General features: G+C 43.0%; 1 protein-coding gene across 12 annotated transcripts in view; it reads right to left on the bottom strand.

The window, feature by feature from the left end:
- GIGYF2 (GRB10 interacting GYF protein 2) overlaps nt 1-26,592 on the bottom strand; it is a 125,842-nt gene that overhangs the window by 81,659 nt on the left and 17,591 nt on the right. For 3 of the 12 annotated variants that reach the window (XM_029064162.2, XM_029064245.1, XM_029063938.1), the window contains exons 2-5: nt 25,491-25,611; nt 24,186-24,292; nt 12,568-12,677; nt 8,037-8,121 (exon numbers count right to left, since the gene is read on the bottom strand). In XM_029064162.2, the coding sequence (XP_028919995.1) occupies nt 8,037-8,121; nt 12,568-12,613 (131 nt within the window). In that variant the 5' untranslated portion in view covers nt 12,614-12,677; nt 24,186-24,292; nt 25,491-25,611. The remainder of the gene's footprint in view (nt 1-8,036; nt 8,122-12,567; nt 12,678-24,185; nt 24,293-25,490; nt 25,612-26,592) is intronic. The other 9 variants (XM_029064231.2, XM_029064224.1, XM_029064270.2 and 6 more) reach the window with 5 other exon arrangements.

Consider the following 26,592-nt stretch of genomic DNA (forward strand, 5'->3'; position numbering starts at 1 on the left):
ATCTTGATGCTTTCCAAAGTACATCACTTTAAGATTAAAACAAACAAATTCAATAGAACCACCCTGATCTTCCATTTGGCAGTGACTATTTGGCAAAACAACTAGGGGAGTAGCAGACCCTATGTGCTCTCCACAGATCTGAATAAGGTTAGCTCCTCTAGACTATAAACTCGTTGTGGGCAGGTAATGTGTCCACCTACTCTGTTGAATTCTGCTCTCCCAACCACTTAGTACAGTGCCCTGCACATAGCAAGTGCTCAATAAATACCACTGATTTTACCGATTAAATTGGATGGCTTGGATTTATACGGCTTCGTATTCACACCATTTGCAATTCTTTATCATGCTATTGGGCTGTGGCATAATCATTTAAAAACATCAAATAAGAACCTATAAATGGCAGCCCAACTGCTGAATGTGTTTCTGCCTGCTTCTCCCACCGACAAGTTGGACTGAGGAACAACTCTCATGAGTGGTGACTGTATTAACCAGAGAGCAGTTCAAAAGATTTCTACTTGCAGTTAGAGGCCTGCCTTGGGTATCGAGTCACGGGGACTTTTAATGGAAGAAGACAGGCCATCCACCTAATTTTAACTCAATGATTTAACATGAATGGGTTTTGGAGCCTTCTCCTCAAATATCTTGCTTACTAAAGTTTGCTGGATATGAACAGTCGTTAGAAAAGCAGCATTTGTAAGGGATAGAGCACAGGCCTGTGAATCAGAAGGTCATGGGTTCTAATCCCAGCTCTGACAACTGTCTTCTCTGTGACCTTGGGCAAGTTACTTCACTTCTCTGGGCTTCAGATGCCTCTTCTGTAAATGGGGATTGAGACTAGGATCGCCTTATGGGACAGGGACGGGACTGTGTCCAACACAATTTGTTTCGATCCACCCCAGTGCTCTGAACAGTGCCTGATACATCATAAGCACTTAACAAATATGTTTATTATTATTAGTTTGAGTAATTCAAAACAAATTAGACCCTAGTGGACTAGGCGCAGGTTATTTATTCTTCTGGACCCCAAGAGAGAAGAGGGATAGTAGTTCAAGTTGCCGTACGCAGGCTGTCTGCAGCTTATTAAACACACTCACGTTTCTCACAGCTGCAGACAGCGAACACTGCCACATTATAAAAGTTAAAAAAAAAACCTACCTTTTTCAAGGAAAGAGACTTGGAAATATTGACATGATAAAAAGGGAATTTTATTTTAGCACATTATGAAGGGTGAAGTTACGGTCTATGGATACTGCCAGTTCAAATGATAAAATGTCCCTCTTCATGCTTTCTAATGTTTTCCTGCCCCTCTGGGAAAATACTGCTATGGAAGAATCCCCCTGCAGAAATTCGCCAGGGCACACAGAAACAGAAGAACTTTTTAAGGAGAGAAACAGAGGTGGGCAAAAAATTCCTTCACACGAGTTTCCCTACATATATGTTCTTTGAATTCACATATTTGAAAATACTGTTGAAGAACTGGGGGCAATAAATGGAGGGTCTAGCTTTTTTTCTAATTCAAATAAATGCAGTTTGAACAGGTTCTGGATTAAAGGTATGAGTCTATTTTGGGGGTAGAATCAATCGCTGGTATTGTGGAAGCACAAGGGTCAAGGTCCTGCCTTGGCTCCCTTCCCTCTGAGCCCGTTCAGCTCTCGACCTGCTTTGTCGCCTCTGGGTGCTCTTGATTACCAAAACAATCAACTTCATAACATGTCTTCACTTTGTTCTCCAGCTCTTCTGAAAGGAGTAGCCAAAGTCAAGATGACACTACTCCTTTAGTGGGGCTGGGTGGGGTTTAATGACCTTGAGAACAAGGTAGGGGCTGGATGGAAAACCCCACCCAAATGAGTTATTGCTGCCTATCCTCATGTGATTATCCGGTATTGAACTCTTTGGTTAAATTAGATGCTGTGCTGTATAAAAGAAGAGCTGGTTTTTTCAGAGTTGACCTCTCCCTACTTGTGCTAGAAGAAGAGTTAATCGTAATAGTCTTTTATTCATTCATTCATTCATTCAATAGTATTTATTGAGCGCTTACTATGTGCAGAGCACTGTACTAGCGCTTGGAATGAACAAGTCGGCAACAGATAGAGACAGCCCCTGCCCTTTGACGGGTTTACGGTCTAATCGGGGGAGACGGACAGACGAGAACAATGGCAATAAATAGAGTCAAGGGGAAGAACATCTCGTAAAAACAATGGCAACTAAATAGAATCAAGGCGATGTACATTTCATTAACAAAATAAATAGGGTAATGGAAATATATACAGTTGAGCAGACGAGTACAGTGCTGAGGGGATGGGAAGCGAGAGGGGGAGAAGCAGAGGGAAGGGGGAAAAGAGGGTTTAGCTGCGGAGAGGTGAAGGGGGGGTGGTAGAGGGAGTAGAGGGAGAAGAGGAGCTCACTCTGGGAAGGCCTCTTGGAGGAGGTGAGTTTTAAATAGGGTTTTGAAGAGGGGAAGAGAATCAGTTTGGCGGAGGTGAGGAGGGAGGGCATTCCGGGACCGCGGGAGGACGTGACCCAGGGGTCGACGGCGGGATAGGCGAGACCGGGGGACGGCGAGGAGGTGGGCGGCGGAGGAGCGGAGCGTGCGGGGTGGGCGGTAGAAAGAGAGAAGGGAGGAGAGGTAGGAAGGGGCAAGGTGACGTAGAGCCTCGAAGCCTAGAGTGAGCAGTTTTTGTTTGGAGCGGAGGTCGATAGGCAACCACTGGAGTTGTTTAAGAAGGGGAGTGACATGCCCAGATCGTTTCTGCAGGAAGATGAGCCGGGCAGCGGAGTGAAGAATAGACCGGAGCGGGGCGAGAGAGGAGGAAGGGAGGTCAGAGAGAAGGCCGACACAGTAGTCTAGCCGGGATATAACGAGAGCCCGTAGCAGTAAGGTAGCCGATTGGGTGGAGAGGAAAGGGCGGATCTTGGTGATATTGTAAAGATATTGTAAAGTCTAAATATATTTTAGACTTTGAGCCCGTTCGGCAGGGATCGTCTCTATCTGTTGACGAACTGTATGCTCCAAGTGCTTAGTACGATGCTCTGCATAAAGTAAGCGCTCAATAGATACGATTGAATGAATAATACACTTGTCTCCGACATATCCGCTCGAACACAACACAGAGTCTGTGACGTTTTTCTTCGCCAATACTTACTGAGTGCTTACTGTATACAGAGCACTGTACTATGCATTTGGGAGAGTACAATAAAAAAGACTAAGAATTGATGGTAAAAGGGTAATATAATCAGTAGTCAATCACATTTACAGAGTGCTTGCTGTGTGCAGAGCACTGTGCTAAACACTTGGAAGAGTATAACAATATAACAGTTGGTAGACACACTCCCTGCCCATAACATGTTTACAATCTAAAAGAGGGGACAGACATTACTGTAAATGTTTTTATTAGCTAAATAGAAACATTTCTAATTTCCTCCTGATCGTGTTTTTTCCTTACGATGTCATCCCCTGGATTGTTGTTTATTGATTATACTCTGCCGCTTCCTTCTATCAGTAATTTATCTGCGTGTCATTCTCCCCTGCTAAATTGTAAGCTCCTTAAATGCAGATATTTCTACTGACTTTATTGTATGCTCCCAAATGCTTAGTACAGTGCCCTGCGCAGAGTAAACACTAAATGAATACTATTGATTGATGACACCATTATTATTCAAATGACTTTATTCTGCCCAGCAAGATCTTTAATTCCCACCTTTGCACCCTTTCCCAGCACAAAGTACAATACTCTGCACACAGTAACCATTTAATACAACTATCCGTCAGTGGACTATATTAATAATAATTATTATTATGGTATTTAAGCGCTTACTATGTGCAGAGCACTGTTCTAAGCGCTGGGGTAGATACAGGGTAATTAGATCGTCCCACGTGAGGCTCACATTTTTTAATCCCCATTTTTACAGATGAGGTAACTGAGGTGCAGAGAAGTTAAGTGACTTGCCCAAGGTCACACAGCAGACACGTGGCAGAGCCGGGATAAGAACCCACGACCTCTGACTCCCAAGCCCGTGCTCTTTCCACTAAGCGATGCTGCTTCTCCAACTGATAATGAGACTGACCAATTAGGAGATACAGACTTCACCCACAACTACTCTTCACCACAATAATCCTAGTTTGCCAGTTGCCCCACAAAACTGAATTTATCCCCATGGGATCATTCATTCAATAGTATTTACTGAGCACTTACTATGTGCAGAGCACTGTACTAAGCGCTTGGAATGTACAAACCGGCAACAGATAGAGACAGTCCCTGCCCACTGATGGGCTTACAGTCTTATCGGGGGTTCAGAAAAGTGTGGATGTATGAGCTGCTGATGCTACAGTAAACTATTTCAAGTGTACCAATACACCAGTTACCACTTGATGGCACCAAACTAAAAGCATTATTTGAGAGACGACCGGTAAACTTACTTAAGACTGACATTGATTTATTCACTCAGTTGTATTTATTGAGCGCTTACTGTGTGCAAAGCACTGTACTAAGTGCTTGGGAGAGCACAATACATCAAGAGACACATTCTCTGCCCACAGTGAGCTCACACTCTCTCCGAAGATGGTAAATCGGGCAGATTTTAACTAAAATAATTTTGCGAAAGCCAATCATTTGGATTAATTGAATGCGGTCAGACAATACAGTCGTTTACACTATTTTAAAAATCCCTTTGTCTCTATAACATTGGAACAACTGAGTAACTTCAGGCTCAACACAACAGTTAACGGAATGTGGCCGGTTGAATTCTTAAAGAGCCACATTACGTGGGATACATTACTAAGACACATACATTTTACATTGCATTCCTCAAAGGTTTAAGGTATCTCCCTCAAACACGTATTTAATTGTCCATTCAATGAATTATTTTGATTATTCTGTTTATAAATAACTTGATATCTGCTTCTGTGTTTCAGAATATAGGCTTTGTTAGCAGAAACTGCATCACTCGCTCATTTTGTACCTCCCAAACCCATTAGTACAGAAAGCGCTCAATAAATGTTATTACTACAACTCTGGGTGGGCTTAGGTTCAGCCTTATCCTGAATCATGGGCTTCCTTGGAATGGCGGTGGGGGGAGAGGGACAAACACAAAGACTGTAGTAGGGTCTTGGTCAGACCTGCTAAGAACCTCTGGACAGGCTGTAGAGCGGAGGGCCGGCCTGAAGCTGGAGATGGGTGACCTGCACCCTCTTATTCATTCAATAGTTTTTATTGAGCGCTATGTGCAGAGTACTGTACTAAGCACTTGGAATGGACAATTCAGCAACAGATAGAGACAATCCCTGCCCAATGACGGGCTTACAGTCTAATCGGGGGAGACATACGGAAACAAAAACAACATGTCAGGTCTCCTCAGACTAGAGTGGGGACAGCCGCTCCCAACAAGAGCTGAGGATCCATGGTCTCCGGGCAAAGAATTGCACATACACTTCCCTGGAAGTTAATAATTATAACGTTGGTATTTGTTAAGTGCTTACTATGTGCAGAACACTGTTCTAAGCGCTGGGGTAGATACAGGGTCATCAGATTGTCCCACATGAGGCTCAGTCTTAATCCCCATTTTACAGAGGAGGGAAGTGAGGCACAGAGAAGTGAAGTGATTTGCCCACAGTCACACAGCTGACAAGTGGCAGAGCCTGGATTCGAACCCATGACCTCTGACTCCAAAGTCCGGGCTCTTTCCACTGAGCCAACAGACCCCAGGAACAACTGAGCATCTCCAGTTCTACACACCTAAGGCCGGCTTAGTTTGGGCCAAGAAAAGGCCCACACTTCCGGTGTCTGGCTGCAGCCCAAGATCACTAGCCGGGAACCACTGCACACCCGCTCAAATCCCTAAGGAATACCAGACTTTTGCAGTCCCCAGAAGTTAGGCCGGGCCCAGCCGTAACGAATACATCTGGAGCTCTCTACTCCTAAGGTTCTTCTATTACGTGTCTGTCTCCTCCACTAAACTGTAAGCTCCCGTGCCCTTAGTAGAGTGCTCTCCTCACTGCAGGTGGTCACTAACTGTTACTGATTAAGTTAGAAGGGGCCCAGAAGTTCAGCCCGTGCAGGGCTCTAGATGCCATGCTTTTCAGCAGTGCTCTAAATATCGAATCGTGCTCCAAGGACACCCGCAAGAACCAGCTCCGGTTGCTGGGGATGGCAAGGGTCACCGCCCCGCCCCCGGCATGACAAACTATTTGTACAACAGGGTGAGAACAACGATAAAGCCACCTCACTAACTGGAGCCACAAAGGGGACAGAAATTAACCCAGGACGTCTGTTCCGCTTCTTTCTTGTATCTACCCCAGCGCTTAGAAGAGTGCCTGGCACAAAGTAAGCACTTAACAAATACATCATCATTATTATTATTTCTCCCTTGTTGGCACATCACTGCTCCCTTACCTGGGCCCAGCAACAGGGGGTTCTCTCTCACCCTCAACCAGAAGTTCCTCTTGCCCCCTGCCCCAGAGGGAATGTGAAACACATCTGTGTCACTGCAACACCCCAGGAACCTAGGGATCGGTTGGCCCCCGACACTCCACGGTCCAGTCTGAAAAGTTACTGCCTCACTTCCCAGCCCCAAATGGCCACTCTCTGCCACGACTGCCCAGACAGCAGTGGGACCCCAATCAGCTGGCCTGTCCCAGACCTGTTCCACAGCCACCACTGCTTGGTGGCTTTTTCTTTTTCCTCCCTCCCATACTTTTTTTTTTCCTCCCTCCCATACTTCTACCCTTATATTCCTCCCTCACACATACCCCTCAAAATTCCATCCTCCAACATATACTTGTTGGACCCATCTATGGTTCCTTTCCAGGGCCATGCCAGGCTAAAAATAGTAATAATAACGATGATAATGGTATTTGTCAGTCACCTATTATGTGCTGGGCATGGTAATAATAATGTTGGTATTTGTTAAGCGCTTACTATATGCAGAGCACTGTTCTAAGCGCTGGGGTAGACACAAGGGAATCAGGTTGTCCCTCGTGGGGCTCACAGTCTTAATCCCCATTTTACAGATGAGGTACCTGAGGCACAGAGAAGTGAAGTGACTTGCCCACAGTCACACAGCTGACAAGTGGCAGAGCCGGGATTCAAACCCATGACCTCTGACTCCAAAGCCTGTGCTCTTTCCACTGAGCCACGCTGCACAGGTAGATACAGGGTCATCAGGTTGTCCCACGTGAGGCTCACAGTTTATCCCCATTTTACAGATGAGGGAAATGAGGCACAGAGAAGTTAAGTGACTTGCCCACAGTTACACAGTTGACAAGTGGCAAAGCATGGTACTAATTGCTGGGGTAGATAAAGAGTGAGCTACGCTGCCCATCTTGCCCAAAAAGCTGAGGGAGCAAAGTCTAATCTCTTTACCCCTTAGTACTAATCTCTTGAAGGCAAGGGTCTCCCTTGCCCATCGTGTAGTTGTCCCTGGTCTGTCAGTCTGTCTATTACAGATTTCAGAAGGTTCTGGGACCTAAACTGACTGTATGTGAACCTTGCTCCACTCAGCCCAGATACAGAGGTCCAAGTTTTAGCACTAACCTACCAAAATCTGGGACTGCTTTGATCCAGGGTCTCAAAAAGGCTTACATTTCATTTTAATATAATGGGGTATAGCTACTATTTTATCAAGACACAACACTAATGGTCCCAGATATCTCTAAAGGCATTCAAGAATTAAATAGAAAAATTCTCATTTTTACACCCATTAATAATCCTCAGTGAAGGCACTCCTCAAACCAGCAAGTTTGCTATCTCACTAAAAGGAACCAATCCCTTAAAAAAATTCCATAAGCTTTTCACATTTTTAATTATCTGAGAAACTGCCATCTTACTAGACCCAGAGGTGAAACTGACCACTTTTTTATTTAGGTCAAAAGTTATACACATACAAACACATATATTGAATACTTTTCTCCAAATATTTTATACACCTAGAACGCACATGTTTTTAGTTTTCATAGCTCGTTTAGTCAATATAGAACTTTTCCATGTTTTTGAAAGGATAATAATAGGATAATAATAACATTGAATTAAAAAATCACTCACCATTCAGGCCCAAAGTTAAGTGTCTGAGTTTCTGCTGCCATTTTTTCTGAACTTTTTTTCAAGAGGTTTTTAAAAGTGAAAAAATCTGAAAAAGAGGAAAAAAAAACATGTTTGCCAAGGAGAATTGAGATCATTAAAGCTAAACTTAATACGACTCAAGGAAGAAGGCAAAAGAGTGGCGGCTGGGAGTGTGGGGTTGGGGCTAGGTATGGGCCAGAGCTCTATGGGCATATAATCAAAGACAATCAGAGTTGTCATCTCAAAGTTTTCTGTCCCTTGACTGTGGAGATATGCTAGGTCCATGACTTTTAAGAGTTTACAGTCTAGGATGTCATTCCTTTTCTTTGGCAAATTCACTCCCTTCCTCTTTCCCCTTATTCTTGCTTAAGAAATGCAGCCACAGGAAAAAATGAATACCAAAAGGCAGGACAGGTAGAGCCATCCCTAGCTTTGTAGCCTGCATGAGCTTCCTGGAGAGATGGAATGAGAGTTTTGAGGGAAGGAAGGAAAACTGCCTGGCAGAAGGGAAGCAAGAGGAGATTTGGGTCTCTTTTGTGTTGCTGAAGAAGATGCAAACTCTGGACTGGAAGAATAAAGGGGTCAAGAGTAGGATCACTTAAGTGGGACAAAACGCAGATGGGTAATTAAAGGAAAGTGATATATGTGGAAAAAAACTAGCATAGGGCTGAACTGGTGGAATCTACGTCAAACACGTCTTGTACATGAGCACACAGAAATTTCTACTGAAGTGGAAACCTCAACTGTATTCAACAAAAGAGTGATCACATTCCTCCTTCATTATAGTTTACCCTTCTCATTATAGGGAGTTCCCTTCACCACCAAAGTGCCCCCTCTTTCAATGCCTCTTCCCTGGACTGGTCCTTCATAATGCAATTTTTTTTATGGTATTTCTTAAGTGCTTACCGGGTCAAACACTGTTCTAAAGTGCTGGGCTAGATGCAAGTTAATTAGGCTGATCACAATCCCTGTCCCACAAGGAGCTCACAGACTCACAGTCAACTAGGAGGGAGAACAAGAAAAGTGAGGCACAGAGAATTTAAGTGACTTTCCCAAGGTGACAGAGGAATTGGCCCAGCCGGGATTAGAACACAGGTCCTCTGACTCCCAGGTCTGTGCTCTTTTCACTAGGCTAATATGGCTTGAATGAATAAGCTTATATTAGGCATGATCAATTCTTTTAGCAGAAAGCTACTCTTGGAATTCTGAGGCATCAAGTGGGTTGCAAACAAAGTCTCCCCGGCTGCCAAGGTGAGTGAGGTAGCTGAGGGGATGTCTAATTGTGGAGGGGCAATTGCTCCTGCCCAAAGAGCCTCTTTACCTGGCTCCAAATCAGCCACAGAGACAATCAGTACCCACTTCACCCAATCCCTCCTGACCAGACACAGAGCCATAATTACTTGGCGATTTCTAACTACATCTGTACCTGCTTTAGATCCGGACAGGAGCTCCTGCCGGGAGAAGTGGCTGGCTCAGAAGGCTGGATTAAATCAACTGGGCAGGTCAGGGCCAGTCTGCAGGCCAGATTTTAAACCCCCTGCCTTCTCCCCATTACAAACTCATAATTTAAAAGGGGTGGCGCATCCCACTACACTGAAGAGCCTGGTAAACTGAAGCGATAAACCGATCAGAACAGGGGAAAAAAGAAGTCTCGCAGCACTGGATCCTTGTGTGGAAAAACAGGCTGCTACTGATTGGATTTGGGTTCATCAAAAGAGCAGAGAAAAAAACAAAGATTTTGCCCTACAGACGAGAAGAAAATATGAATAAGTCTCTCTTCCAATATGTGAAATGACATCACATCAGTTCTTTTGGATCGTTCCCTATTCTATTTTGAATCAACGATCAATAGGATATATTGAGCACTTATTCTGGGCAGAGCACTGTGCTAAGTAAGCACTTGGAAGAATACAAGAAAGTTAATAGACAACTTCTGCCCTCATGGAATTAAAAATCTAGCAGAACTCAGGAGAAATACAACAATCCTCTGTAAAGGAAAAGGAGATATGCATGCTTCTTCCCTCCAACTCATGCACCTTTCTTACTCAGAAAGAAACATTAATCCTTTAGATTGATTAATTTCATTCAAACCAAATTAGACTAATGACTTTGAAAAAAATCTTGGGCAATCAAGAAAGATTTATAGTAAACACCAAATTCTCAGACTCCACAGTTGAGGAATACACCTAGAAAAATAATTGAGGTGCTTTAACTCTGAGCTCAACTTTGACCAGATGAAAACATGGTTGTAGTCTCCCAAGCGCTTAGTACAGTGCTCTGCACATAGTAAGTGCTCAATAAATGGATTAAGTAAAGATAACTTTGCCATTATGCCTCTTAATATGTGAGATGATATTATTGAGGATTTTTTTTCTGTGCTGACTACCCATGTTTGCAATTGAAGAGGCTATCGTGGTGATGATTCCTTAGCTGACAATCCAGGTTTAGCTAATCCCCAAGGAAAAGCTGGAATGGCAAAGGGTGCAGCATTCATCCAATGCCGATAAGTTTTTCCATGCAGTATCTCTAATCGTTATGCAGTTTTTAGACCCTTTTGTTGGACACATCCCAAGGACAGTAAAATGAAATGGAGACAAAGTGAGCTAATAACTTGATTATGAACTGAAAAAAAAAAGATGAAAGGAAGAGGGGGAAACTATGTCTTACGCACAACACTCAACTCACTTTGGACTATTGATGACACAGCAGAAATCTCACTAACTAAACTAAGAGGGACCAAGGTTGGTTCATATAATTTAAAGCATTCAATTTTAAAGGCTCTTGACTAAATGTATTTATCCAAGTTTGTGGTTTTTTTCTAATTTTCCAAACTAGCCACGGTTGCGATGAGTTCAAAATAGCATTCGCTGGGTTACTACACAGAACTCGCAGGTAACTGTCCACATTATGCACTGCAGATAAGGTGCCTACAGAATGTCTTCTGTCTCTTCACGTCCGTTACCCTACCCTCACTCATATTCTTAGGGAGCCTGTTGGAAGAGACAATGAATTACTGGCAATGCTGTTAACTATGCTGACCTGTCAGCTGACCAAATGAGACTTTCCCCAAGCATTTTTCTGCAAGATCTGTACAAGATTTGAACTGCTGCAAATCTTGCAGGATAATGTGACTTCTGGCATGTACTGGTGATTCGGTAAAATGCTGGATAAATTAGATATGCTAAGGACAGAGAAGTGTTTGAGGGAAATTCAACCATATTGGTAGTGGCCCATGGAACAAATATTGAAGAAATCCCTATATAAAATACATCTGAATATAACAAACATCTCCTCCTGTGTTCAGGCAGAATTGTTCAGTAGAAAGATTAGTCTCTAACCCACCACTGGCCTACTGTTTGACCTCAGGCAAGTCATTTAAATGCTCTAGGCCCCATTTTATTCATTAGCACAGTAGTTATAAAGACCCCTGCTTCTCCCTGCCTCGGACGTTAGCGTAGCTACATTTGTTAACAAATGACAAATTCAGGTTATTATTAAAAATGGTCTAGAACCTGAACAGGCCAAAAGGTTCCAAGCCATCATCGGCAAGCCATAAGCTACTTCAGTCCATCAGTGGTACTTACTGAGCAGTTAATGTATGTCGTGTATGGACTAGGCACTTGGAAGAGCACGATACAAGAATAAGTATAGATAACTGCTCAACCCAAGGTGCTTACATGCTAGAGAGGGAGACAGACATTAAAACAAATTACAGATGCATAGGTACCTAAGTGTTGTGGGGCTGGAGGAGGTATGACTATCGAAGTGCTTAAGGGGAAGAGAAGTTACTTCTTACTGAGTACCTCTTCCCGTATTTCAGAAGTCCCCAATCTAACCAGAGCCCCCCCTGAATAAGAAGTACTCTGGGTTCAATCCTGGGCTGACACGCTTCATACCACCAGATACTGCAGATAGCCACCCGGGAAAAAAATCCTATGCGTGAAACCACTCCACATATATGGCAGCATCCCCAAAAGTCAGACTTGAGCCTGCTTCCTGTTAGGCCTAGGCTCACCCCAGCAGGAAAGAAAGGACTGCTAAGTGCCTAAGGGTTATCTCAAACCAGTCAGGTTCCACTTTGGTCCTGGTTCCCAAAGGCCAGTACTGACCTGTGCCAAACTCCACCTCCAAGCACCAGAGGGTTGCTCTCAACCTAATCATCATAATCAGCTATTGGTTTAACGTGACGCCCTAAGGCATGTGATAAAATATAAAAAGGGTCCCTTTCTCTGAAGGAGATAACCTACGAGGGGGGGTTGGGGGGGGAAACAAATCACTTATAGCAGAACTATAACACAAGACTCCCAGGGACCCACTGCAGGGCTCGAGGAACTAATCTTTGGAAGACGTGAGGTGCTGTGGATGGCTTTATGCAGGCTACCCAAATTGATCTCACCCGCCTAATTCTGCCCCTAGAACAGGTTTCCAAATGTGCAGAATCCAAATACAGGAGGTTTAACTGTAATAAACCTATTCAACAGTGAATGTAAAATTATCAGAAAGCAAAACTCACCAAACTGGGGGGAGACATGTGGAAGGTTGTTTATAGGTAACTGCATTCTATGGAACTAATCGAATTCTGTAAATCCTTTGGAATACTTTCAGAAATTGGAGTTCTTCCCTCTGGTAACAATAATAATAATAATAATGATGATGATGATGATGATGGTATTTGTTAAGTGCTTATTATGTGCCAAGCACTGTTCTAAGAACTGGGGTAGATACATGGTCATCGGGTTGTCCCACGTGGGACTCACAGTCTTAATCCCCATTTTACAGATGAGGTAACAGAGGCACAGAGAAGTTAAGCAACCTGCCCAAAGTCCCACAGCTGACAAGTGGTGGAGCCGGCATTAGAACCCACGACCTCTGACTCCCAAGCCCGAGCTCTTCCCATTAAGCCGGGCTGCTTCTAGTACCCTTGAAGGTCCTTGAAGTCATCCCTGGAGTTGGACACTTGGGTCCAGGGCCCCCCCCCAGGACTCTTCGGTGACTTTAAGCTACTGGGGGAGGGGAGTGTTATGGAGTCCCTCCAGGTCAGGCCTTATAAGTCCAGGTGGGCTGGTAGAAAAAGCCCAGCAGCGTACAGTAACAACCATGCAATCACCAGGCATGGACAGTCCCATACTAAAAGTTATGGTGCGTAACAGGCTCCTTTTCAATTCATACATGCTTCTAAAATACCAGAACTTTGGGGAACAGATCCAAATTAAATAGTTCTAGGAACCAACAGTCATAGGTTCCTAGAACCCTGCTATTAGTACTTATAAAAGCCTATAAAATGTGGCCTAGCTATCAAGGGACTTGCTGCAGTGGTGGGGATTTTAGTTATTCAACTATTAAAGTCCAACAATTACCTGAATAGAACCCCAGGGTACCTGGGGACACTTGAGAGAGGGAAAAGTGAATCCCCCAACTTCCATTTGCAGCAGACTGTCCTTTCTACTCCTTCACTACCTACTCCTCATGGCTAGTTTGGAAGCAACCACTGACCTGGCACTGTCTGGCTCCTGACCAGCTGCTTGAGAAAAGCCACTCAAGTCCTGTCCTCTTCCACCCCTTCCCCACCAATTCTTCCAGCACCTCTGTTGGCTTAAGAGGGCACGGAATACACCCAGTTGGCAACTGCTCTCAAGTGGGCCCCAAGCAGGGCTGGGCAGAAGAGCGGGGAACAGTTATGACCTAAACTGTTACTTCCGGGCCAGCGGGAAAAAGGTGAAGAGAAATGACTGGAGGAAGAGTCCATTCACGTAAGCTTGAACAAGCCTACGGTTTAAAATCAAAAAATCATCATTCCACTGTTCTCGTTTACATTTTCTCAAGTAGGGCAGGGAAAATGACATAGGAAAGGAAATAAATTGAGAGCGGAGATAAGAGATGGAAGTAGGGCAGGGTTAAGGAGAGAGGGAACTGAAAGCAGTCGGGATGATTTCTGCTCAACATCTAACATCTATTGGGTGACATGCATCCAATGGAATGAAAGCATGCCCGGTGCCAAATAACTGGTCCCGGCTCTGCAGCTACTAGTTCCCTCACCATAGTTTAGTGTAGAATAACACTGGACAGCTGACTGGCAACTGGGAACCACATTTAGCCCAGTGAGCGATCTACTCGGAGATACAAGTTCAGAAGACTGGTACTTGGTCCCAGTAAACTGGGACAAGGGTTAACTCAGATATTCAAGGCTGCTAGAACTTCTGCTTTCAGTACACAGTTTGGCTAGAATGTTGTTAGGGAATCAGGGAAGGTTCTTCCAACAACTTGTGTCTTGTTTGGACAGAGTGCGATATGAGGTTGGAAGAAAAAAAAAAATGGTTGTGCAGGGGAGGAGCATCAATCAGGGTAAAAATCCTAATTATGCTGTCTGTACAGCACTTATGTGCAAAACGTTGTGCTAAGCTCTGGGGTAGATACAAGCAGATTAGACACAGTTCCTGTCCCACAGGGGTTGACAGTCTATGGGGGCCCACAAAGAAGGCTAAGTCTCCTGATTCCCAGTCCTGTGTTCTTTCCACTAAGCCATGCTACTTCTCTGCTTAATAAAATGCAGTTTCTGCTTAATGCAGTCTTCTTCAAGAACTTAACATCCACATTAGAGAAGAACCAACTGCAGCTGAAAGACTGAATAAATGTGCAATCTGAGGCTTGGTTGAGGATGGCGGGCACTGACCTAACTTTGTCATTCACTCAAGCTTTTTATTAATTGATCTAGCTTTCGTTCAGGTAACAGACATTTAAATAATCAACTTTAACTGCATATACAATAGCATGACAATTACTGAACTATTACTAAAAATACTTTAGTGAGATACTTCAATAATTCAACAGCAGTGTCGCAAACCCACAATGCCTCCTGCAAAAGCAGAATGGTCCTGAATCAAATTGTGTCTCTTTAGTCCATCTTTGGCATCTAGAGCTAATTATTTAAGGATTGCTCCAAACAGTTCTATTTCAGGTATTACAAAAGAAACAGTTCCCATCACAATCTCTCAATTTACAAGTCCTAAAAAAAACAGACTGCTCATCAATTTATAGTTTATTAAACTGTGGGAAAAAACTGTACTAAAAATTATCAAATTTAGACAGATTTTAATATTAAAAACTGCACTTTTGAACACTGTACTATTAATTTAGGTGTTCTTTTTCACCATACTCCTTGGAAAATTATCCACTGGAAAACTTTTTAAAATTATATTTTGAGAACAGGGATTGTGATCAGTCATTTTTTTAATCTTCCTATCTATTCACCTAACACCAAAAGAGTTTAAAGGAAGAAACATGAGCCATCAGGTAAAAATGGCCCAACAAAAAAATGGACTAAACACCCACACATTCTTTATCCTCTCTTCCATCACATATACCACTACAGCTTACCTCCTCTCTCCCACTGACCTTCCTTTCCTCCTTCAGAACTCAATTTAAGACACCTTCATATGTTCAGTGAACCATTTCCTCTTTCTCTCTCCTCAAACACAAACTCACGTGAAAATTGTTGTACAGCTGAACTTGGTTTTGTACGCATTCATGTTTACTTCTATTTATACGGAATTCGTTTGTCCCACATTCCCCATTAGATTGAAAACTTTCTGAGACCAAAGACTGAATCTTCTACTTTTCTCCCCCCCCAAAAGTATTCGTTAAGTGCTTACTATGTGCCAGGCACTATGCTAAGCGCTGGGGAAGATACAATCATGTTGGACAGTCCATGTCCCACATGGGGCTCTCAATCTTAATCCCAATTTACAGATGAAGTAATTGAAGCACAGAGAAGTGACTTGCGCAGTGTCATACAGCACACAAGTGGCAGAACTAGGATTAGAACCCAGGTCCTCTCATTCCCAGGGCCGTGCTCTTTCCAGTATGTCAGGCTGCTTCCTCCAACTCTTCAGAGCCTCTAATCCAGTGGCATTCAAAAACTCTTGCTGACATTGGGAATGGCATCTTTCTTAAGAATGAAAACAGATGTGAAATTAAAAAGTTAAAGCTGTTTTACAACAATGTCTTGTGCTCGGTAATGTTATGTGGGAGATCCAGATATTAGATATAACTTGTGACTTTTGCATGGGTGCAAAAAGAATGGTGACTAATCTTGTTTCCTAATCACCTGCTGTTGCAGGATTACAATCCCCTTAAAGAAGAGAAACTTCCCTTTCAGACTGTGCCTCCTTGTGCTTCTTTTTCCAAAATTTGATTTGCTCAACTTCATTTAGATGTGTCTTTTCTTCCTAAATTTCTCTACACTGGACATTCACAACACTGAATTCATCTACACCGAATCAACCATTGTGCATCATTTCCATAAAAGACTGGGATGGAAAGGAAAAGTGAAATATTTCTCAGGTGGGTGAAGCTAACATGCTCTAATTTAAAACGAAGCTAGATTTAACCAAGCCCATTTCAAAGCTACATGTCACCTGGCAAGGCAAAGGCTTAAAAAGAAGGGCATTCAACCTGAGAGGATTCAGAATGAGTGCTGCCCAGGGCCCAGCTAGAAAGGGGGCAAGGGCAAGGAGAAATCAACTTCAAAACTTCAACAAAACGTGCTTTTTACTTAGCTAGTACTTGTGAACCAACCTTGAATATCACTATTACCAACTACCAGGTGAACTGCACCCTGCTCCCATCTCCAGAGGCCAAGTTATTCTGAAGTCAGCACCAGGCTGGTGGGAAGAGAGGTAGACGACCCGGGGGGTGTCCGACCCAATCCTCAATCCTATCTGGTCTGGAGTCTCCATAGTAGACTGGGTTAATCCTGGGACATCTAGAATTTGGTACACCCTCAATCAATAATGGCATTTATTGAGCGCTTGCTGGGTGCACAACACTTTACTGAGCAATTGGGAGAGAACAATATAACAGAGCTGGCAGACACGTTCCCTGCCCACCACGAATTTATACTCTCGAATGGTGCCAAAATAATCTGGGGAGCTTCAAATTTATCCAAGCCGTTGGATTTACCCTTAAAATAGACCTGAATCTCTGGAAGCATCCCAGTACTGACCTGGCCTTTCGGACGTACCAAAAATGCCGAGGGGCCGACAGAACCAAAAAACTCTGATGTACATGTTCTTGAGTACTATTGGCTAACTATTACTGCTAGACACAGAGTGGCAGACAATACAGAACTTTCTTCTGGACATTTTCAGCCAAGTTGGCACCACCAAGGGGGATACAGAAGGCATTTAGAAATCCCTTAGCGGTAGCTCGCAAGGGGTCTGCCATTAGGGATGAAGTTTTCTGACCTAAGAACCATCTAGGATATGGAGGAATTCTGCAAAATCCCTAGCTATCATGGACACCTACAGTGGCAACAGCCTGCTGGTTTACAGCACTGCAGAACCAAGCACTTAGTACAGTGCTCTGCACATAATAAGCACTCAATAAATACCACTGAATGAATGGCATCGGGACTATGTTCTGGGTGCTTTGGTCATACATGGGTCCTGCTTTTAGAAATATCTCTGCATGCACTCTGAAATGTGCGACACACCTGCCCATCAGCTTGTTTGCTGCACTTATGGCCCCAACTGGAATATGACCAGCAGGGATGAGAGAGTGAGAGTGGTGCTGTGAAAAACACTATCACTACAATCAATTCCCTCGTCAAATTCCTGGTATTGAAGTCTCAGGTTAAAGCTCATCTGCTGCTCTTGATGGAAGACTCCATCAGAAATAACCCACTCCCAAGATGAGTAGTGATTTTTACTATTTTTTTAAATCCCATTTTGTTCGTTTAACCACATGTACTTTCTGAAAAAGGCAGTGTGGTCTAGTGGGACTGGGAACCAGGAACCAGGTTCTAATCCCATCTCTGACCTTCTGGAAGGTCCAAGGTCAAGTCACAGACTCTCTGAACCTCAGTTTCCTCAGCTGAAAAGTGGGGATAAAACACTTGCTTTCCCTATTTTAGAATGCGAGCCCTGTATGAGACAGGGGCTGAGTCTGAACTGACTGCCCTGAAACTACATCACTTAGTAACATTTGTACTATTATTGTAGTAGTATTTAATATGCACTTAATGCATATTAAAAAGGAAAAGAAGGGAAACTTTTGGTTCTTATATGCAAAACTGAGTTAGCGCATTCTTCTTCAGAGAACCTATAATACATATGAAACTCTGTGCTCAGTTTTCTGGCACTGAGGTGAAACGGGGAACAGATAGCTGGAAGCTATTGAGGGCAGCCAGACCAGACAGGGAGCTCTTTGCCTTTAATGCAATTTTCAGACCTCTGGAGCAGAGCATAGGAAAGGGTGTTGATATTCTTATAACAGCTGCAGGGGCATGTCACCAATAAGGTAGTTAAAAACCAGGAACAAATCCACGCTCAAATATACCTCTCTGGACTATCACTGGACTAGATTATGTAGACATTTACCATTTTTTCTGGTTTTGCCCACAAAACAACTAAAGACAGACTAATTCTCTAATAGAGGAAGTTTGCTGTGTCTCGCGTTCCATCAAAACAATTAAAAGGACCAGTACCTAACACATGCTGCTGGCTAAAACTGTAAAATAAGATCCTTTACAATTATGGAGAGGAATGAAAAGTTCATTTGTTTTCCATCTGTTTCAGAATAAAGTCATCCCCTTGAATCTAACGGAGATTAACTGCACCACAATCTCTTCATCAAGACCTTCTAAACATTTAACATTTCCTTCTGAGAGCAAGTTCAGAACAGGCACATTTTTTAATGTTTGGCTGCCAGACATTGAAATGATTTTTTTTTCTTTTTCTCCTCTTTCTCCCACTCTGCCCTTTTGACTCATTTGCTCACTTCATAACTAAGTGATTTTTTTTAACCATAACATACAGGGGAGAATGTGTCAAGCTAGGAATGATTTCAGAGAGTCAGGATACTCAAGAGTAGGAAGAGAAATTAAACTATATTGCAACTTGGGGAACAAGCCCTCTACTACAGTCTCAGTTTCACCTACGCCCCATAACCAGTTTCTTCTCACACAAACCACTGCTCTCATACAAAGACTTAATGGAGTCAGGAGCAAGGGAAAGGGCAGATGCAGCTGCCCCAAGTGGGAAGAGAAAACATTCTTAGCGTTTCTTTGGGTTTTGGATGTTTGGGGTTTTTTTAATGGTATCTGTTAAGCTCTTATTATGCGCCAGACACCGTACTAAGTGTTGGGGTAGATAGAAGATCATGAGGTTGGACACAGTCCATGTCCCACATGGGGCTCGCAGTCTTATTCCCCACTGAACAGATCACCAGACAGGTCGTAGAGCCGGGATTGGAACCCGGGTCCTTCTGACTCCAGCCCATGCTCTATCCAGTAGGCCATGCTGCTTCTCAAAAAGAAGGGAAGGAGTCTGTGTCTCCGAGGAGTGCCTCTGACTCAGAGGATATGGGTCACAGGAGTTTATGTCTCCAAGACTGAGGGACCATTTCTTGCTGTGCTCAGTCAATTAACCAATACTATTTCATTCAACTGTATTTAGTGAGCGCTTACTATGTGGACAGCAAGCACTGTACTAAGCACTTGGAATGTGCAATTCGTCAACAGAGACAGTCCCTGCCCATTAACGGGCTCACATTTACTGGGCACCTGTGTGGAGAGCCCTAAACTAAGCACTTGGAAGAGTTCGAAAGAATTAGCAGACATGATTCCTGCCAAGGGACTTTACACCACCCTTCAGGGGGCTGAAGTAACAAAGTGGGTAAGTCACTTGTGCAAGAGCTCTGGGAGACTGTGAGAACACAAGTGCATGGGTGGCACTGAAGGGGCAGTTGGGAGTAAATATAATCTGGGTTATTAGATATTAATCAGGGATGGCCCTCTGGATGAGATGTCATCTCAAAAGCTTTGTTCACAGGGAGAGCAGGGGTCTTCCGGATTTGAAGAGAGACTGAGTAAAAGGCAGAGGGTAGAGCGGGAGCCACAAATCGGCAGCGGATGAGACATGGATTGCAATAAACTAGGATTATAAAGTGAAAACAAAAAAAAAAAAGAGGAATTCTGGAAAGCTGGTCACCCTTGTAAAGAGCAACAGCAGTTTTTTCTTTTCACCTATTCTGGCTGCTGCTATAGCTCTGCTTCTTGCTATGCTCCCCAAGAGGTGCCATTTCTACTGGGAGCCCAGTCAAAAGTAAATCATTTTTGTCATAATGGCTACACCTCCTGTAACACTCTGAAGAACCCTGGGCTTATTTCCTTCCTGGTTGAGGACCTCTGCCTTACTCAACTGTGCCCAAACTTTGACTGGAAGCTCTCAATTGATTATGTTTTCCAACACCCCTCATTCCAAAATAAACAGTTCTATTAAAGCATTTTTTCCAATCTGACCAATTTAGATTACACTTCAGTTTTATTTTCAATCAATATGGATACATGGATACAACATGGATTGCTGTCGTTTTCCAAAACAAACTGGGAAACTTGGAGTAGTGCTTGTTTAGTGTGACTAAGAATAGTCAAAATCAACATCTTTAAGCCAATATACTCAGTTCTTCAATAAACTGTATTTTCACTACTTGTTTGGAGTTGATTGCTCTTAGGGAATGTTCTTCTGACCATGGGAGCCTGTTCCTTCAGCCTCCGCAAATGCCACAAGGTGATTTTTATTACTGTGGGGTTTTGCAAGAACCCCAGTGATATAGGAAAACTGGTATACACAGAATCAACGGACACTGTAATGATTTTTTTGTTTTATTTGCCCGACACATGACTGAAGAGATTTTCAGGGATCTTCTAGTCAAGCACTGATTCCTTTCTCTAGTCTTCCCCATTATGTTGTGGGGGTGATAGACACCCACGTGGCTCTATCAGCTTTTAAGGAACTAAATAATATAAAAGCAAAGTCTTGTGAATGATCCCACCTGATTAAAGACAGACAAAATACACTAAAAGATGCATATCGGAAGATATCACAGGTTCAAATAAATTTCTTGCCCCAATTTCATCTATACAACTATTTTCAAATGTCCATTCTACTAATTTCGTAGGGTAAGTTAAGGGATGGCTTTGAGGGGGAATCTAAGTTATTTCGTAGGTTAAGTTATTTTGTAGGTTAAGGGATGGCTTTGAGGGGGAATCTAAAGGCTGGGCAATTTCACAGAGGGCAGCTTATCTGAGAATTAAACTGAATACAGCCTGCAAATAATCCCTCCGACACACAGAAAATTTCATTGTCTAACATGCTCAAACTTTTCAACCGTAAAGTTGCTGTAGAAAGTCTGCCCGTGATTAAAATATGCACGATTCCAAGATAATTCTAAGGTCAATGGGAAAGAAATAACAGTTATTCAGTGCTACCCCAAAGATAACTGCAACTATTGCTCTCTTCCCACACCCCTGAAGGAGGGAAGAACATAAGGTTGAGAGGGCACATGGGAAGTCTCCTCCCTGCACTGACAATATTTACATCCATCCAAGGAGAAAGTCAAAAAAAAAAGTCCAGGAAGTGAAGGCCAGGTTCAAGCCATGGAATTTCTGGTTGGAAGGACAATCATTTACAAGGCTTCCCCCTCCCCACCTGACTTGAGCCCAGCCAGGGAGAAAAGGGGAACAATCAGGATCACGCAATGGGGGCAAAAATGCTCTGGTAGGATCTTCCATAGAACAGTTTAAGCACGGGAGGGAATGCTCTAATTTGTTAAATTCATTTATATGCAGATGTACAACTGTGGTTGTATAATCCTTCAGGAAATATTGTTGCTAGGTGTTAGGTACCCTTTCCAAGGACAAGAGGGCAAACTCACCCAACTGAACTTTCCTGCTTCTAAGACAACTTTGATTCAATATCAGTCATTTAGGAGGAGCCATCACTGCTTATTTTACTAATTCCCACTGGCCAAGTTCCAATTCTAGTTTGTACTACTAAGCCTGAAAAACTGCTTATGGCTAAAGGAGCCCTTAGGAAACATGACTAATGCCCACCCCAACCCCAACTCCCCCCCCAGAAAACCCTCAAAAATAACAAATGGAAGCATTCCACATGTTGTCTCAGTACAAAAAACATGCAACGTAAACACGTATTTCCATTTTAAACAATGGCATTAGAGTAGGCCATTTGAAATAAACATGCATGCTTTAAACTATTCAATGAAGCTTTTTACTTGGGAGAGAGAAAACACCCCATGAATTCCGATATTGGAGTCTTTCTAGTCCTTCACAGCTACTTGGGAATCATTTTAACCTTGAGAATGCCCTGAACTTTCTTCATGTCTGTCTTCGAACAATGAGTAAGCAGAACAAAAAAGTCATTTTGTCTCCAAAATGAAAAATCAGCTATGAACTTAAGATAGACCATTAAGGAGTCCGGGACTAAAAAAATATTAACACCACTATAATAGCGATTATAGACATTTCACAAAGGGTCTTACTTTCTGAATTACTGATTTGCCTCAAAACCTTTTCAGGTACAATGGCGTCACTTTAAAGGATTTAAAGCACAAAAGGGTACAGCAATTTGCTTATGCACAAAGTGATCACAAAATGTGACCCAAGCTAGATTCCGAACCCAAGACTTTAAGGACGCCTTCTTCGGGACATTTGATTCAGTACCAAGAAACTGGCTACATATTACCCGTCAGTGTAAGCAACGTGGCCTAGGGGAACGAGCATGGGCCTGGGAGTCAGGGGGGACCTGGGTTCTAATCCCAGCTCTGCCATTTGCCTGCTGGGCGATCTTGAGTTCCCCATCCCTTAAGAACGAGAGCCCTGGACTCTGTCCAACTTAATTATCTTATTTCTACCCCAGTGCTTAGTACAGGGCTTGGCACAGAGCACTTAAATACACATTATTTTTTCAACAGTTAGCACTGTTCCGCAAGGACTTTCAAAATACCTCATAAGATCCATGGGCATCCACTTTTATACAGCTACATATGAAGTCACACTTCTTAGGTTCCACACCACCTACCTCCTAGTTAGAATTTTAAAAGTAACATTTATGGTGCTTTAATAGTGCTGTAAACCCTTAAAAGTCAAATCTTCTAGGAGGGCAGCTCTGTTTTCTTCTTACTATGAACTTCTACAACCTTCATTTGCTGGACTCTCACCCCACCTCATTCTTCTCTTCCTACAAGCCCCACCTTTTTTCTTTTCCCACCATCATCACATATATCGCCAACAGAGAATAGGCCATATTCGCTTGGCTTTGCTCAATTGATTAGATGCTCACTTGACCTCACACCTAAGGCACCTACTAATTAGATGGGAAAAGTGAAATTAGGAAATAGTAGGGAGGGGACATGGTGATAATGGGTGTGACCAGGCTGTCTTTCCAGTCTCCACGGCCCACAACAAGGAGTCTGCCCTTCAGAAACACTGTTGGGAATGAGAGAAGGGAGACGTCAAGAGAACTCAAGGGGAAATCAACGAATGAACGAAGCAAACGTAAGTACGATGCACTTTACCTTCTCAGAGGGTACAAAGTGTCTCCAAAGTCCCTACCCAGGAACGGAAGTGAAGATAGCAGTGGAAAAAACACTTCCTTGGATAACAGCGTTCCCTCCCCAACACCGAGAGTTGCCTGACTGCTTAAGAAGCCTGCTAGTCCAGCTTTGTCCCAATCAATCGTATTGGCTGAGCGCTTATTGTGTGCAGAGGACTGTACTAAGCGCTTGAGAGAGTACAATGTAACAGAGCTGGCAGACACATTCCGGCACTCGTTTCCAAAAATCTCCTGGAATCAAAGTGGGCATTTTTTAAAGCTCTGCTTCTAAATATAAATAACATTGGAATTACTGAGTTACAGTTTTGGAAAATATTTTAAACCACAATTTGACACTTCAGATATTTCAAAATATCCAAAAAAAATTCGTTTAAGAATCTGTGTAGCTTTTCACAGACCAAGGGTCTACCCCGACTCTATATCCCACTGATGAGTTCCTGAAGTCTTCCATTCTTTAAAAAAGGCAGGAGTTCATTCACGAGCAAATATGAATAATGCTGTGCACTAGATTGAAATTACAATATAGACAAATGCTAGGTGATCCGGTCATTAAACCCATCTGAATTTGTCTGGGGAAAGGGTAGAGGAAAGAGTAATTTACCTCACTTTCAAGCTGCTTAGCTAATTACCAAAACAATTTCCCTACTACAGAGCCAGTATGACAGGCTCGGCCCCATTAAAATTAATTTATCTGAATAAGTTAAATTATAAAATAACGTACCTTTGAGAAAATAATCAGCGGAACAATTTAGAAGGCAATAATGGCCAGAGAATTTAGGACGGCTAGCAATCAATAAATGGAATGTGAACTAACCAAGCTGCAATGGGCTACGACAACAAAGAGAATATTTTAGTATTGTAAATTTAAAACAAACCGTGCGGCAAGATATGGCAAGGTCTTTATCTATAATTCTAATGGGCTGTATTGAATGACATCCAGAGAACACCACATTCTGTGCTAGCCTTATTTTCACATGCCCTTGAGCCGGGAATGTGTCGAATATTATTTCCAACCTATGCAAGGGAAGTAAAATTTTAAACTTGCTACATAGCTCTGGACCAATCACTGTACAGGATTACTCAGTGTTCTAATCTGTACAAAAGGAGGCTGAAATGAGTCTGTGAAAATAAGGGTGTTTTTTCCACTGTTTAAAAACACTGAGAATAATTCTGAATGACTATATTTACTACAACGCTGAAGATGTTGAGAAAAAAAATCGGCTCAAAAGTAAAACCGAGGTAATAAAAGTTGCTCTACTGTTGATAGTCTGACCAACAAACTGGAGCCAGCACGAACACACCGTAACAATCATTTACCAGGTAGAGCAAGGCAATATTATGCTCTACTATGATGTCCATTCAAAATGGAACCGAGGTTCCAAGAAGATTACTGCTTTTTAGGTCCTAAGCAACTCGGAAGTTAATTCCTTATTGCTTCAGTGTCTCCAATGTTTCCAAAGTTTAAAACCACGCTATTCTTAATGAGCTGAGTAAATATGCTACGCAAGTCCCCCACACAGTAGGCGGTTCCTTTTTAAAACATTTTAAGCAATTTGAAGTCTAGCATCAGTCTCATTAAAACATTTTTATTGGAGGCAAGAAAGCTTCAAAGTTTCCTGAGAAGCCACTGAGGTGCTACCTGAATGTCATGAGCCCACTGCAAACTATAATCCTTAAGCATCCAGAAAAAAATTAGACTGTCAAACGAATGTGCATAGTGGGTATACTTTAGAAAAAAAAAAAGTCAAAGATTCTAAAGGAAAATATTGCAAAAACCTCTGTTGGGAATGCCAGACAGCTTGTCATCTCCTATATCCACATATTCACACAGCACGGGCCTAAAGCCCAGCCTCTAAAAAGCAATGTCAAAATTTAACCAAATAATCATCAGGTGTGGGAAAGATGTGAAGACCTTTCTTTCCTAACAGTAAAACCAGAAAGTTGTTAGTTCCACCACCACGAGTACAATTCTCAAAGTTAAATGTCAGAGGAAGGATCATATGTCAATTTTCTAGGAACATCCCACTTTTAAAATGTTTCCTGGTGTTCTGAAACTGGTGCCTTATTCCAATTCTGATGAGGCGCTCTTGATGCAATAGGAAGGCGCATATACCAGTTTTTCCACTCTGCAAGCTGCTACAGTAACCCTGGCAATACACAAAAAAAGGCCAATGAGTGAAATTATTTAGACTTATAAAAGGATGAGCAACACACACGAACAAAAGGATCATGACAATTCCAGGCCATGGGGAAGAATCTGGGTCCGGGACCCTTAAAAAGTGAAGAGGCACCAATGAAGTCCCCAAAAATGAAATTTAAGGAAGACTGAGGAAAGGTCAGCATGTGAATATTAAAGGTGAAAAGCTACGGGCGACTTGCTCTTTCGCTCCAAGCCCTAAACACCCAAATTGAAGTCTGGTCAGGTAGGTTTTGGATGGGGAGCCTCCAAACTATCACTTAACACCTTCCCGAAAGTCTTTCCCTGCAAAACTGGAACGGTCTCCCCAACGTATAATGTTGTGGAAGGCCTTCTGCCCACCCAGACGAGAAACTAGAAGAGTGGCCCAGTGTTCAGAGAAGCAGCGTGGCTCAGTGGAAAGAGCCCGGGCTTGGGAGCCAGAGATCATGGGTTCGAATCCCGGCTCTGCCACCTGTCAGCTGTGTGACTGTGGGCAAGTCACTTTACTTCTCTGTGCCTCAGTTCCCTCATCTGTAAAATGGGGATGAAGACTGGGAGCCCTCTGTGGGACAACCTGATGACCCCGTATCTACCCCAGCGCTTAGAACAGTGCTCTGCACGTAATAAGCGCTTAATACCAACATTATTATTCTTGTTCGAAAAAGCACGGCCATTCAAACGTCCCTCCGGACCGGATCTTGGCCTCAGGTCCCAAAGTAAGGTGCCCAAAGTTCTGTTGACAATTGCTCCGACTTAATAATGTTATTATAAGAACATTGTAATAATAATAATAATAATAATAATAACTTGAGGCAAGACCCCCTCCCCAGCCCCCCAGCCCCCCGAGAAGCAGCGTGGCTCAGTGGACAGAGCCCGGGCTTGGGAGTCAAAGGTCGTGGGTTCTAATCCCAGCTCCGCCACTTGTCAGCTGGGTGACTTTGGGCAAGCC

The sequence above is a fragment of the Ornithorhynchus anatinus genome, chromosome 1 (assembly GCF_004115215.2).
Source record: "Ornithorhynchus anatinus isolate Pmale09 chromosome 1, mOrnAna1.pri.v4, whole genome shotgun sequence".
Lineage (NCBI taxonomy): Eukaryota > Metazoa > Chordata > Mammalia > Monotremata > Ornithorhynchidae > Ornithorhynchus > Ornithorhynchus anatinus.